Source organism: Anser anser (genome assembly GCF_964211835.1).
Source record: "Anser anser genome assembly, chromosome: 3".
In the NCBI taxonomy this organism is placed as follows: Eukaryota; Metazoa; Chordata; class Aves; order Anseriformes; family Anatidae; genus Anser; species Anser anser.
The window spans coordinates 55,328,995-55,345,247 of record NC_139722.1 but is presented as its reverse complement, the minus strand read 5'-3'; the positions used below and the strand labels follow the sequence as shown (position 1 = coordinate 55,345,247).

The window sequence follows — 16,253 nt, the reverse complement described above, 5'->3', positions numbered from 1 at the left end:
GCTGAAAGTCAACATTTTCATGTATGATTATACAAGCTGGTTTTGCATTTGTCACTGTGGTTCTTCTGTTTTCAAACCTCTGTTAGACTCAGCCAGTTGTGAAACTTACTGGCTCAGTCTGAGATATTTTGTTCTAGAAAAATGATAGAGTATGTGTAATTTCCTCCAACTTACTAGAAAATAGAGAAAAAAAACAAAACAAAACAAAACAAAACAAAAACAAAAACAAAACACAAACTTTTTAACCAAGAGGAAAAAAGTACATACTTACTGTTCTTTTGTCATTTGCATCAATGGCAATATTAATATTGAAGATGTGTTCCTTTTGTAAAGAAAGAGAGAATATGGCTTTAATAACAAGGTGAGAATAACAGTAAGGAGCAATCTCTGAAGTTCTATCTTTGCATTAAAAAGGGTTCTTTCATAAAAATCTTTTTGTAAACTATTCCACGAGTTTGTTTTATAAGCAGGCTGAACTTATAATGAAAAATGTTATCTGATATTTTTGAGCCTCATATATAACAGAATTATATATTGTGTTTTAGTAGTGCTCAGGTAAAATTCAAGCATTCAGAAGTCAGAAGATTCCTGAGTTATATTCTTGTATCCTGACAGCACCAATGAAGAGCCTGTGGCCCTTGGCTGTGGAGCATGCTGGGTGCACCTAGATTCTTCAGAGAAATGAGTGTGACATTCTAAATTTCTCTGAATACTAACATAAATTTGCAAGGTGGCTATTAGGGCATGTTTCAGTGGCAGCAAACATATACATTCTGAGTAGTCTTTTGCAGAGTTTTTGCCCTTTGTGCTAAAGTTGGGAGACATTGAAGATAGGAATTCTCATACCATTGGCAGTACAGTGTATTTTCATAAAATTTACTTGATAGGTATGCCTATCAGTCTGAAGGCATACACATATATGCCTTTATATACACCCACAGCAGAAGCATCTGAAGGAAACCTGCTCACTGAAAGAAGCAGAAATTTTCTGAGAAACAGTGTTACTTTGCTGTCTATCTAGCATGCTTCATTTTGTGTTCAACAAAATAGTGCTGCCACCTCACAGTTTTATTATTAATCCATGTATGTATAGTAAAGGTTCTTTGCCCATTTTTTCTCTTGTAGTTTCTGTGATGAAATTTTAAGTTTCAGTGATGAAATTACATAGAAATACCCAACTTCTGTCTTTAAAATAAGTTTCCAATTCTTATCATTTTGGAACAAAGGAGTAATAAATATAGTGGAGTTATAAAATGTGCTTCAAGAACATCTTAAATGTTCAAAACCCTTCAGTAATTAAAATGAATATTTCTGTTCTGTGTAAAGCAGAATATCATCAGCTTTAAGACTAGCTGTTTCTCCAGTTTAATTGTTGCAGATAGGGCATATTTAGTTAGTCTTTTCTTTCTTTCTTTTTCTGTGTGAGGTCTGCCAAAAATACCAGGCAATGATAAAGCTCTTATCTGTGTCTGACTTCCCTGTTACTTGATATGGTTTCGTGCTTCTGAATACATCTACTTTGTCTCTGTGGTACTTTGTATCTAGTAGCTGCTTATTACTTACCATAGTTAAATTTTAAACAAGAAATAAAAATGAACAAAAAGAACCCAAGGTTGTCATTAAAAAATAACTCTGATTTCATTTCTTCTAGATAAAGACCTTGACAAGCTGTTATCACTCTTAAAAAATCCAGATAAACAAAGTGAGTGGGCAGATATTTGTAGAAGACAGTTCTGCAAAGTCATGAAAGCCAGACCGGATATCATCAGTGGAACAAGTAAGTATGACTTACAGAATTGAAAAAAGCAAGTAAACAGAAAGCCATTGGTCAGCAACGGTTCTTTAAAGTTTTACTGAGGATTATGTTATCTATAGTTGATTTTGTGTCAATTAGGAAAACTATTTAAATATGATTTTCCTGAGAAAACAGGAATGACCAATTTCATTAAAAGTTCCCAGACTTCAGCCTTACTAAACATCAGGTAATCCACTCATTCAGGTTTTTCTTCATTTTAGTGCATATTTTCTAGTGAAGAATAAGCTCATACTGGTGTGTTGATATGGAAAGTTAAAACAACAAACTAGCCAAATGAAAAAGAGGAATTACCCATATAGCATAAATCATCGGAAATAAGACTTAATAACTCACTTGTAATATAATGCATACTTGTATAGCAATAAAGAAGCTAGGTGTTCTCAGAAATTGCTGACCTCTAATTCTTTAAGAATTCTGATTATGTTCAGAATAGTTTAATCTTTTGTTTACAGATGTCAAAAGAATTCCCTTTAAATTCTTTATGAAAGCAACTAATACAACTGACAGTGAATGCAGAAGACATATTTTCTATATGGGATCAAAGTAACCCAGCAAATGTGTTTTACATAAAAGACGTGAGTTTTATCATAATTTACATAGCTATATGAAAGTTACAGAGCAGTTTCAGAATTCTTAAGGAAGTCATTCATACAGGAACCTATTTAGTATTAAAATATTAAGAAACTTGTCATTTGTAGTAAAATTTACATTTAAAGTAAAAATAAAAATAAAAAATGAATGTTTCTAAATTCGCAGAGGCTTCCATTCTTATTACTTGTTTGAAACAAGTTTGAGTCTGTAGTCTTTAGGTGATTATAATTTAGTCAAAGCTTTTACCTTCCATTTGGAAGAATGTGTATGTAGACAATACATATATATTGTATTATGTATACATTTGTATATACAGTTGTTTCAGCTGAAAACAGTTAACCAGAAGTAACCCTAATCTTCTGAATTATAAGCATATATGCATGTTATATTGTGGTATGTATATATAATACAAATATATGCTTATATTGTACATGTCCACAAATACATGCATTCAGAAAGCTTTGTGAAACAGGTAAACAGAGATTCATAACCATTCAGAAAGAACTGCACATCTTTTACGAACTTCTGCTAGTATAGTAAAAATAAATGGATGAATAACAATTAAAGCCCAGATTTTTCTGACAAAAAAAAAAAAAAGGTATGTATTACTTTGTTGCATCTTTCTCAGATCTAGTAGATCACTGTATTTTTAATGTTACGTATTGTGGAGCACAAATATCTTAGTCATTGTAAAATCAATTTTATTTGAATACAGCATATTTTCTGGACTGATCTCTTCTTGGATTTTATGAAATTTATGTTGAAAATTGTTAGTCTGTCTTCCTGCATCTAAAAGTAATTATTTGTTGAGAAACATAATTTTATAAAAAGAAACAAACAAAACAAGCAATAGAACATACATTTAAAATAGCTTATTTACAAAGAAAAAAAAAAGAGAGAATTCTAGCCTTTTGTGCTTTGTATTAGTCTATATATAACTTCAAAACCTGTGTAGGTTGTTTTCTGTAACTTTGTTGGAGGTACTGGAAGCTAGAATTAGGAATTAGAGAGTCATTCTAACAAATTAGGGTTCATTAACCAGAAGATTCGGGTTACTTCTGAGTAACTGTTTCCAGCTGAGATAGAACTGGGAGTAAAAGTCAGCAAGAAAGTATCTGCGGACTTGTTAAGCCTCACAGGGACTTCTGCAAGTGTTTTCACATACAGCACGAAAAAATAAAGTATGAAAATAGAAACAGAATGTCTTAAAAATCACCAAAAAAAAATTACTACAGACCAATGTTAATATTATTAACCAAGTGTAAGTGCTGTTCATCTAAGGTGAATTCAAAGCTGTTGTTTAAATTTTGCAGATCTGCTTGGAAATAGTTTGGAAGCAGCAAAATTTCTGCTAGCTGTGTGGTGTGAGGCACCATCATGCTCATTAAGACTACTTTATGAGAGAGAGCTGTGCTGCTAGGCATGTGTTTTTGCAGAATGTGATACTCTTCCAGATTTCAGAGGACTGAGAGTCTTCAACCCAAACTACCCAAACTTTGTTTGTAGAACAAAGATGCATAGTTATGGTTCCTCTACTGGTCCCCTCCTACAGCAAGAGGGAGACTAACAATAAAAGAAATTGAATGAAAACGTAACCAGCAAACACAACATTGGATTCAATGACTGTATAGTGTTGACTTTAAAATATTTTGGGATCTGATGTTAGGATTATCAGATGCTGAATCTGTAGAACCTGCTTGAATTCTGTCAGAACATCCTTGACAAACTGTACAGTAGCAATACCTATAATTCGGTCTCCTGGTATTGATTACCATTGCATTGACCAAGTCAATGCATTTGTGCTAAATGCTATGGTATTGCATTACTTTGGGGAATGGCCATCTTTATCCCTATACAAGCGTTTTCTCTGTTAAAGCATTACCTGTGGCTGTAGCTTTTAAGTCATTTCCATGGTCATACATCACGATCCACTTTTGAATGGCTTTCTTGAATTGCTAAAAGGAGGTACGAACCTTCCTCAGACTTGGATGTCTTCTGGTGCAGCAGGCCTGAAAGTGCAGAATTTCTCTTGATCTTCTAAAAGAAAATCATATTATAGAGAAGCAGCTTCAACATTCCATAGCTCTAAGCAAAATAAGCTCAGACAGAAGCATTCTAGTCATTACTTCTGTAAACGTGCCACAGATTTGTGCATGCTCAGGAAATAGCTGCTTATTGTGCAGTTTTGCATGTCTCTGGGTTGCTCAGATCAGCTAGAGGACCACTGATACAGTCCTTAGTCAAGCTAAGTCTTGGCCTCTTTTGGAATAATCTTTGCAGCCTCCCTGAAGCATCTTTAGCACATCTAGACAAGGGCTTTCTCTGTATTTGAACCTAGGCTTTGGCAGGAACAGAAACAGGCAAATCAACTCCCCCACGAAAAAGGTTAGATTTACGTGGAAAATTGCAGGGCTGTGTCAATCTAGGCTTAGTATATTGAATGTTCAAATCATTCGTGTGATAGGAAACTATTTTTTGGGCCTGTTTCAAAAAACCCTTCTCATCCCTCATCCATCAGGATTTGCAAAAGTTTGTTGTTGTTGTTGCTGTTGTTGTTGTTGTTTTTTAGCCCAAGAAATCTCTCATCTTTTCCCAGTTAGTGTTGTATCAGCAGCTGACTTCTCTCCTGTCTGGGGGCAATCCGACATCCTCAGTCCACTCTTATCTTAGGAGACTTTAAACCCTACATAAGAGAAATTGAGGGTGTTGCAAAGATCATGTAATTCTATATTAACATTGTTTCATTTATAATGAGAGGTAATCCATCCCCAAATCCTAATCATTTTCCTCAAGCTTTATATCCATATGTGGATATGGATAGGGATAACAAACTCAGCTACAATGACTTGATCCTTGAGGGGCATTCAGTTACCATGGCATGATTCCCTCAGGAATCTGGACTTAGATCAGGAGTATTCTTTAGGACCTATCCATCTACCTCCAAAATGTTCTCTCTTAAAAAGTGAACAAACAAACAAAAAATACATGTGGGAAGCCTATTTCTTTTTTGGAGCAATTTTCATCTTCAGGCAGTTATTCTTTTAGTCTGAGCAACCATTGATTGGCTTCAAAGATACAAAAAATATAATCAGAAGCTCTTGAAATTGCATCTGAAATCTTACTGGAAAACACAGGATTTTTCTTTATCTCTTACAATGAGTTGAATGTTTAATGACAATAGAATCGTTACAATCAACACTGTTTTGGAATCCATGAAAAGTCATTGTTTGTGGTGTTTGTATGCTACAGCCTTTAGCAATCACTGCAAAAAGTTGAAAGTAACATCAGATCTTACTCCATGGGATGGACAATGAAAAAGATGAATATTTTCAGTAGGTATGACTATTTTTTTCTCTTCAGGATCAGAAGACAATAGACTTGGTTATTTTCAAAATAACCCAATCAAGGGTTGAAAATGTAGCTTATATCAAGACACACTTGACAGCTATCTGAATCTCAGCAAAGAGAGTATTTCAGTTGTCAGCACTCTACTGTAGAAGTGAAGATAATAGTTACAGACTTTTGTTTTTGATGAAGAGGGTCTTGTGGATTCAAAGACAATGAAATATTACATTTCTACCATTATTAGAACATGTTGCTACTTTTGGGGGTTGAAAATTGTTTAAATTTCAGCCTTCAGTTGGTCCTACTGAAGAAGACTGAACTAACTTTAGTCTGCAGAGTAATATTCCATAGATTCTCTTTTTAAGTGTGTGACAGAAAATTTTCTAGGCTATGATTTCAAAAAGACAAATCAGAGTAAGTGCATTAGATTTCCCTTCTGAATTGATCTCCAGAGGAGCCTATTGTTATAAGAAGAACCTAGATTCTCTAAGCTGAGATTAGTCTTCTAAAATATGGACCAAATCTACTGCCTCAAAGATCATGCAGTCAGATCTTGATTCTGTCTGTGGTCTGCTCTCATTTTCTGTATGACCAATTTCAAAATACTGGATTTGCAGCAGAGGGGTTTGGAATAATACAAAAAAAGATTTTTACCTTTTTATGTCTTTACTTGATTTTTCAAGGGGGCTTGCTTTAGAATTAGAGTGAAACAGTAGGTATTCCATGTCACACAGGAAGAACAATAGTGGATCTAAACTTCTGCCCCCAAAACAGTCTGAAAACATCCAAAGGAATATACAGTAAGTGTTGTAAATGCATGTGAACGTTCATGCTTGTGTGTAAAGATTACACCGTTTGATGAGTGTAGGATTTGATAGTCTTGTTTTTCTGTTGATAAAGAAGATACAAGTATATTGATAAAAGATATGCAACCATCATCTCTAATGGAGACAGTCAGAATTTTTATTGCCTCGTTTTCTTCTATTCAAACAAAATGCAACTTGTGCTTTTGCCATTTCAGTGTACAATAACTGAAGTCTCTCCATTGTCTTGGGAATTCAGAAAAGTCCTCCTTGTTGTTGCTTTTAGGAATGGAGTTGCTGACTGTGTTTTTCATAGATTTATTGGACTGATCTATGGTTGATGGAGCTGAAAATTTCTGATGCTACTTATAAAGAAGTCAACTGTCCAAGGTTTTCATTCTTGAAAGTTTAACCTTTAACACAAATCAAGAAGGGCTACTGTTGACTCTTAAGAGAGTTCTTTTTCTTCTAAATTCCTTTGAAGTATCTGTGAATTGGTATAGAATATGATCCGCTAATACTAGTTACATTAGATGATCAAAAATTTTCTAATATGTGCTACGGTTTTTGACCTTTATGGCTTAAACCCCTCAGAGAAGTAATTAAATAACCTCTTCTGGTTGTCACCTAATAAAACAGTTGGAATCATAATTTTTTAAATCAGTGTTCTTATGCAGTTTAGAAACAATTTGAATTACCTTCCTTTTGTACATTAATTCTTCAAGAAAAAATAACAACAAAAAAAAAAACCAACAAACAAACAAAACCAAAACAAACATCCTGTAGGAATACAACTGTTTTATGGCATACTGAAATAGTTTAGTAGATTTTAAAGTTCTTCCATTTATTTTATATATGATTACACACTCCCAAGCTACAATTCTCTTTATTTTGGATGCATGGATTCAACTTATATGAGGTAATTTTGTCACATTGTCAACATCGTCAACATTGTAACATTGTCAACAAATTGGTAGGCCTTGACACTAATTTTTGTATATGGACATAATCTCTGCATGAGATGTGGGCTATTGTAACAATACTGACTGTGTTGTACAATGAACTTTTCTAAATTTCAGTTGGCTCCTTTTCCAATTAAATGAAAAATCATTGAGCCAGTCTCCATCTTTGTAAAGGTTCCCTGATTATGTCTACATGGCAGCTAAACGATTTAGTATTAAAAGATAAAAATTAAAATAACTACTTGTCATTTCACATGAACATTCTAGTGGAAGAGAAAATGTCCTGTGAAAACCCTCTATTTCCATATTAACCAAATTTGTTTTGATAAACTCTTATGCATCTTTTCTTCTCTCAAACTTGATTAAAAGCTTTTCAAAGATCCTGATAGGCACTTAGATAAATACTTTCAAATGGTGGAAATCAATTTTGTGCTTGAGTTTCAAAAAATTGCGTAGTAGTTGTTGAGCTGTCACTTCTCCTATTAACTCAAGCACTGAACTGAAATATTTGACTGTTAGGTCAAGCATGTGGATGGCTTCCAACAAAAACGGGAAGAAAAACACAGTGTTCTGACTTGACTTACATTGAATTATGCAATACTTTATTCTTTTAACATAGGTCCTCTTTGCTATTTTTTTCTTGCTTTACTTATGCAAATATTTGTTACATTGTTTGTGGACCAAATTTCACTAAGCCTATTAGTGAAGATGTGAGATTATTTACTCTCACAAAATAAATAAATCATTGCTCTTCTACAAAATATTTTTTTTGCTAGCCCTATTTGGTTTCGTAAAGGTATGACTCAAATAGTTCTTTTCATAAAAATGCATAACAATATAAATTATACGTGTAATATTTTTCATTTTGATTTGCTAATCCTTTGCAATGCAAAATTATTTTTTTTTACTGTTGGGCCTGGTTACTCTAACTGTAAATCTGTGTTTAGCTGTTGTAGTGAAAATTCTTTTTCCCATATAGGGGAATACCCAAACTCAGCCTTTAAAAAACTTTTTCTGGATTAGTTCTAGATAAATTTCCATAAATGTTTTATACAGTTAATCATTAAAAACAAACAAACAAAAAACACACACGATTTAATGTCAGTATATTAGCTTAAAAAATGGTTGTTAGCTTCCAAATGGTTGGAATAAGAGTTAATTATTGTCTTTGAGATTCTTTTCTTCATTATTTTTCTGGCGTAACAAGCATCGGACTGTGCATGGAGGTTCTGTTTTTCTCCTTCTCCTCATGCACTGCAAGCTTGCACTCCTTCTCTGTCAGTTTTCCTACCAGCAAGGCTAGTTCAAGAGTTTTCTGCTTTTCTCCATTGCCATCTCCACCACAGATTGTTATGCTTCACGTGTGATGCTATGACTGTTCATACAGCTGCATGCTAAAATGTTTTATCGGAATTATTCAGCTTAAAAATGACAAGACCTGTGCATGCATGAAGTTTTATGGGGCTAGAGGCTGAAGCTTCAGTGATGTTGAGTTGCGTTTGAGGTGATGTCAAAGAAATTGTAATGTGCAGACTTAAAACGGGAAATCCCAACTCTTTTTACTCTGTAAGAACACTCCCTTTGCTTTTGCAAAAAGTTATATCATTATTCTTTAAAACCAGCTTATAACAGTAGCATTTACGTATCAAAAATGTTCATCATTGCTATATCAAGTTCTTAATATGGCTAATCTCAATATGGGTATCCTCCATGCAGTATGTATAAAGACTTCCTTGTATCCTTTAGTTTAACTCTGTAGGGTTAACTCTGTAGGCTAGTATGATCAATTGCAGGAGTGTCAAACTTGCAGAATTGAAGAATCGGAAACTTTTTTTTTTTTTTTTATGTCATTGAAAGTTGTCACTAACTTCCTGGCTAACATTCTGTTAAGGTGGGAGATGTAATTTCTTATGTGATGACCAGATTTCAGCATTGGGCTTGTCTGTGCAGTATGTGCGGACTCAAAATTCCACAGAAAGAACTGAATAAGAACATTCCAGCCATCATCTTATATTACAGATTTTCCAAATAGAAATACTCTAGTCACTTAACTTTCAATGTATAGCTTTTATAATTAAGTGTATAGTTTTTATCTTGTGGTGTCATAGGTCATGTTGGAAACAGCCCTTAAAACATTATTCACTTTTGTTGGCATTGTTTTGGGGTATATTTTTGCTTTCTTTTCTTTTCTTTTTTTTTTTTTTTTGGTCTACATAAACAGAAAAAAGATAAAATATTGTAGTTTAATTATAGTTAATTTTCATTGTATTTTGAAATAATGTAGCAAATTCTGAAGTAATCCATGGAGGATACAAAGATAATAGGGAATTCTCTTTTAGCTTACACTGAATATATTCTCAATAAAGCTATTTAAAATCTAATTTAAGCTAGGAATGGTGGTAGGAATGCAAAAGCACTAAGTATGCTTTGAATTGTTCCCCCATAAAAACATGAATAAACATGCAGAAATTCAAATAGCTTTAGTTATGTATTGTCATCTTGTTAGGCAATAGAGTTCCCCACTTTGTTCATTGCCTTTAACATTTAAATATTTTTATTCTTTTTGCAGTTTTGGCAGAATTAATTGAAAAGTTCGTGTCACATCTTTCTGAAAGCCGATCGGATTGTTATTTCAGCATGGAAAACTATAAAGGTCAGTTTCCTAATAATTTATTGCTGTGAAGCCTCTTCATATTCAAATTACTTTTCTGTTAAATATTTTTGTAGTGGTTTGGAGATTGTTGAAAATTCTCCTTAACAACTCAGAAATTCATTACTTAACTGATGGGAAGTACCTCAGTTTGGAGCAAAAGATGATGTACTTGAGGAAGCAGTACAGACAATTATTAATGATATTTTCACATTTCTAGTGTGCAGTGGAAAGGAGATGCAGAACAGGCAAGGCAAGGGTGTCATTCAAAGTATTTGTTGAAACCTATTTCAGGATGATTTGCAGACCTGGTGGCATAAATATTTAAGCAAGCTTGAGCAATCTGGTTTACCTTTTGAAAGCCCTTTATTATGTAATCAACCCCCTAAGTATGTCATTTATATTGCATTAGTAGAATTGTTATTGTTGGCAGAGCAATCTGAGTGTTAGTTTCATACAGATGTCATGCTTACAGCCAGGAACAAAATAAAGTTAATTTATTCTGAATGTAAAGTAATATGTTTTAATATTTTGAAATACTTATAAAATCAGAAGATACAAAAGCATTGTTAATATCTGCTGGAAAATGCAGTTTCATTCTTTAATATCTGTAAAGACTTCTTTCCTAGGTTTACTCATTTGGAGTACTAGAGAACCAAACCTTCTTTGGGGAGGACCTATTATTTATACTTCTGTTTTGTTCTCACATCCATAGGATGAAAATATAATGTCTATGGAGACTTCAGACTTGCCTTTGAAATTTCAAAGCATAAAACCCCTTTAGTAATTTAGATCTCTTTGTTTTATGTAGTGGCTTTGCCATTTAGCCATCTATCTTCTGAATACTTTAACAGAATACTCTATTTTATTTGAGAATCTTTCTCTTTGCGTAAGGAAGAGAGGTGCTAAGTGCCAGTTCTGTCAATTTTTTATTCCTCCTTAAAAGATCAGTTCTCAAAAACTTTCACTGAAAGATTCTTCTGAACCCTATTGTCCTGCATCAGTTTATTACTTACTTTTTGACTTCCCAAGAGGCATAATGAGCAACAAAAATCTTTTCATTGACTCGTAAAACTTGCTATTTGCATATATCTGTCTCAATTCAAATCATGATTTCAGCTACTCTGTTAAAAGCATAACATCTTCACGACTTAAAAGATTTGACACCTAGACTTCCCAACTTGCTTCTCTCTGTACATTTTTCTTTTTAGGTCAAAGTTTAAGGTATTGTACAATCTCCAATGATATTGAAGGCTCAGGTGCAGTTTCTTTTCCTGCCTAGGGGGCTGCCTATCTCTTGGTTCTTTAGAGGATAGTACAGCCTACAGACTATAACAGTTTTTCCTGTTAGAGGTTGTCTGTTTGATTTGAATAAGACAAAAACTTAACTGAAGGAGGAACTGTGCAACTTCCAAGGGGGTATCTTGCCCAGCAATGTAGAGCATTCCTGCTGTTTCTTAATCATAACAGTTAACAGTTCCCATCTAATGTGGAAAAACTCTAATGAGGGGACACAGTAGTCTCTACCCTCTGCACTTAGAAGTGGAGTACCTCGTTTTCAATCCACTCTTGTCCACCTGTTGTTCAAAGTGAGTATTTAAAACAAGTTCAGGAAGGTTGAACCTGCATCTTCTACTTCATTATCCTATGATTTCAACATGAATCATTGATCAGATGGAGCTGTCAACAATAACATATTGTTCATCTAAAATTTAATGCCAACTTGAAGGAAACCAAGATTGAAAATCCTATGACAATCACATACATGAAATTATACCTTGTGATTATCTGTCCTTAAAAGATAGATACAAAGACAAAACAAATATAACAAATTAAAAGCTCTTAAAAATCTTGGGCTGGACAGATTTTCAACAAACCAACCCATTTTTAAAAATTCTTGTTTTTTATTTTTCAGAAAACCAGTCAAGTCTGTATAACATTCCTTTCTGTATTTTATGAATCACTTTTTCATGCATAATTATACCGGCAGTATTGGACATGAATTCTGGAAAGAAGTTTATATATACAGTTCTCAAATTGAAGTTCCATGATGCATTATGACCTCACTGCTTTAGTTGCAAAGAGAAAAAAAGTGAACCTAAGAATTCAGCAATATGCAAAGTCCTCCTTCTTTTCTACAGGAAGATAGTTGTATCTCCCAAATAATTTAAAATGACTGGTGTTATCAGATATCTCATTCTATCTAAAATATACTAATTTGCTCTGATTATGAGGAACTTATTCCTTCAGAACTGCTAAATGCTAAATTAAATCCTAACGTGACCCAAAATAAAATAACAGGAGTTTGAAGCTAGAGTAAATACATTTAAGATCAGAAATTAAAGATGGCACTTTCTCCTTCAAAATAAAAAAAAAAACAAAAACACATCAGGTTGGCTGATGAACAATTTTCTTTCACAAATGTTTTGATATTCCCTGTCTTAATAATTACAAGGTTAGAAATGGGATAGTGAGACAGCTTCTGAAGGATTGTCAGTAGTCTGGAGATAAGACACTGATGTGAACTGTAGGCAAAGGGCAGGTATTCTCTTAATGTTTTCCCTCCCGGTCAGCAATGCCATTATCACACACTCTTTTTGTAAAGAGTTCTCCAGTCCAGGAAAGTGTGTTGCTCAGTCAAACAGCGTGATTCATCAAAGGTTTATTTTATGTTTTACAGGAAGTCAGTTAATAAAATTTCATAACACATTTTTCAGACAGGTGTAGCAATGAGTATCATCCAGTAAAACCAGCTAAGACCAATAAACTCATGCTGATTGGCAAGAAGGTGAAACAAAAATTTGGTTCCAAAATTGAATCTAGGATTATACAGCACTCTGGTACAGTAAAAAGGCTTGACAGTATGAATCAGTTGTGTAGCTAAATTTACACTCATTTCACTCTTTTTTACCCAATAAAATATACAGTGTGGCATTCCTATGAAGACAGGGAATATGCTGAGAGACCCTTATTCTGTATTACGCTTCCAGTATTTGCACATAAGGGAGAAACAGAACACCCTAAAATCTTTATCACACTTTATTTACTTAAAAGTACTTTTTAAATTCTCTCACTGATTGAATAATGATCAATCAGTTTTCTATATATTTCCCAGGATTTTGTGCTAAAATATATGAAGGGTTGGAATTTCTCAAAGGAGAACAATACATTCTTGAATGTCATGTTATTTTGCAGTATCTTTATACATATGCCTAAGTGTTATCTGAGCTAAAACCTAAAACTGTTGTTACAGTAGAGATATTGTTTTGAATTACATAGAGCTAATGAGTTGTTATTAAACTGTATTCCAGATGCATCTTCCTAGCTCAATATCTAAGTAAGCCAAAAATGCACTTTGCAATTGCATGTGTCCCCCATTCACTCTCTTCAATAAATTGGGATTTGGGGAAACAGTTTCTAACCAATGTTTAGTTTTAATGAAGAGAAGCCACAATTTTCATGAAACTGGATCCAGTATAGTGCATAGATATTCAATGTTTATCATGTTCCTTGAAATGAGAAATAGATTCTCTTAAAAAAATGACAGCTTTCTAAACCCGTAGGTAGTTGTAATTAGAATAACACAGTCATCCATCTGCTGTGGAATCCCTCAGGATTTCAGTCTATTATAAAATCTGCAAATATGGAAAAATCAAATTAGTTTGGGTTGTTATCATTTTGAAGATAAGGGATAAGAAAAAATAACTGATAAACCACTATGCATTTGCAGTGCTTAATTATAAACAGAAATACAAATCTTACTTGAAGTGTACTTTTTCCTAACAACGATACTGCTGTGATGTGGATTCAGATGAGGAAAATAATATACAGTACATATGTTAAATGTTAATGAACTCTGTCCATCCCCTTTTCCAAGATTAATACTTTACAGTTTGCTTTTATTTGTCTTCTCAAAAAGACATGATTGTTGAAAGCCAATCCTCGATGCCTAGCTGTCAGAGGCAATAGGATGGCAATAGGATGCAGGAGGCAAGGAATTCAAATTTGCTATAGCAGAAAAACTGGCGCTATGCATTGAAGTTACTAAAATAGCTACTTCATCTTCCTGTTATCAGCAAATTCCAATTCATTGAAACAGAAACGTTTTGTGTAAATGTATTAGTTTTCTCAAGGTTCCAGCAAGCTTATTTCTCAAAGAACTACACTTGCAGAGTTATCTTTTTCTTTACTGTGAGGGTAACAGAGCACTGGTGCAGGTTGCCCAGAAAGGCTGTGGAGTCTCCTTCTCTGGAGATATTGAAAACCTGCCTGGATGCCATCCTGCACAATGTGCTCTAGGTGATTCTGCTCAGCACTGGGGGTTGAACTAGATATCGTCAGAGGTCCCTTCCAACCTTGGCAATTCATGTCATGGTCTCCACCACGTGTTGCAAACTTCCCAAACTCAGGAATACTGTGACCTTTCATGGTTAACTGTTCTTTTGGGTAGCTCTGTTGGTGCAGATGACCTTGCAGTTGAGTTTTCTATTTCCACTGACCTCTATCTCTGAAACAGCTGAAGCAATTGAATCTCGGGTATTCAGGCCTTAGCCATAAAATTGAAATATCCTGCTCTGGTCCTTCTCTAGTTGAGGCTCAGTTCTCCAGATGAACAAAATCTCATAGGAACTTTCTACCATTTAATAAGCTTAGTCTTCTAAGGATCAGGTAGATTGGATGATGAACAGAAATTTTTAAAATGCCAATGGGAAGCTTCTTAGAGGGAGTAATGAATCAGAAATACAGGCCTACATCACAAATTGGGCTGAGAGGGAAGGGCAGAAGTAGGGGCATTCTTCCCTTCCTCCTGCATCATTTGTTGAATGCACATCTTTAAAGATAGGTGCTATCAGCAAAAAGCATTTTGCCCTTTGCTAGTTGTTATGTAACTGAACTGAAAATGTAGTTTATTCTTAATGTTACTGCCAAAAACAGCCTGAGTATTTGTGATGACCAATACTCAGAGAAGTTCTAGATAGGAATATTTTGATCTTCTACTGTTACATCAAGGAATCTTTCCGATGACCTAGCAGATACTTTCAGTAATTAAAGTGGAATTGCACTTGAGATTACCTACCTTTGATGAGGAGCCATTGTCTGTCTTCATTCTCAGTTTAAAAACAATAATAATATATTTCTTTGAAATGGGATTTTTTAGAGATGATTCAAACACTGAATACAAGATTCAGACTGTCAGAAGTGTTATAGATGAATGATTTTGTGGAAGAGATGACGTTTTGATGTTCATTAAAGAACAGTAGTAAAATGGCAGAAGAGAATATGGTGAGAAAAGTATGACTTCTACTCTTCCCCAACTCCAAAAAAATGTTTTAAAATAGATAATTTTCATAAGGGTATCACACAGTGTTTTATACTGACTCCTTGGGTACCTTGACAGTGCCAATGTTTAGACACATATTAAAGAAGAAAAATAAAAAGAAAGCTGATTTTATTTAAATAAAAGATTTGGTCAGTTTCACAATTCTAGTTTGTATGGACAAAGCCAAAGACTAGAGATCTGATAGGAAAAATAACTACGTATTGTAAAGTTCTTGAAGCTCCTACAAGAATTATGCAGGTCCCTCTGACCATCATGGGATATTCAGTAACTGTTTGCAGTTTTATTACTTACCTTTGATTAAAGGAACCATGTAATTTCTATCTATACAAAGAAAACTAATATTTCCTACCTGAAAATAGACTGAGTTAAAATTTAGCATTTTGTGAAGATTATTTGTGTTGCCATAAAAAGATTTGGCCTTAACACCAAGAAGTGAAAAAAGGTAAGTCAATACTGTAAGTACAGCTTTAGTCATTTTTCCCACTTACCACAAAAGGAAAGCCAATAGTTTCTGTGGGGTAACAGCTGTGAAATGGGAATAAATTATTACCCAAAGACCATACAAGTTGTATGAAATAAACTGTAAAGCTGTTTCAGCTTGGCATCGAGTCATTTCATTGTGAATGCAATGTAGCCCATCTTCTGACTTAACCACATAAAAGTTTCTTTGTGGTAAGAGGAAAAATGAGTAAGAAAACCTTTCAGATGAGTCGTAAAGTTGATGCATTGAAGTTTAGCCTGATCA

The 16,253-nt window shown here is 34.0% G+C and overlaps 1 protein-coding gene across 10 annotated transcripts in view; it reads left to right on the top strand.

Annotated features, from left to right (window-relative positions):
• The window catches only part of TBC1D32 (TBC1 domain family member 32), a gene marked incomplete at its 5' end in the record, with an annotated part of 87,142 nt that overhangs the window by 57,695 nt on the left and 13,194 nt on the right, over nucleotides 1-16,253 (top strand). For all 10 annotated transcript variants that reach the window (XR_014582144.1, XR_014582145.1, XM_083830634.1 and 7 more), the window contains 2 exons: nucleotides 1,652-1,777; nucleotides 10,087-10,170. Coding sequence is in view for 8 of the 10 variants with exons in the window: in XM_083830634.1 (XP_083686760.1) it covers nucleotides 1,652-1,777; nucleotides 10,087-10,170 (210 nt within the window). The remainder of the gene's footprint in view (nucleotides 1-1,651; nucleotides 1,778-10,086; nucleotides 10,171-16,253) is intronic.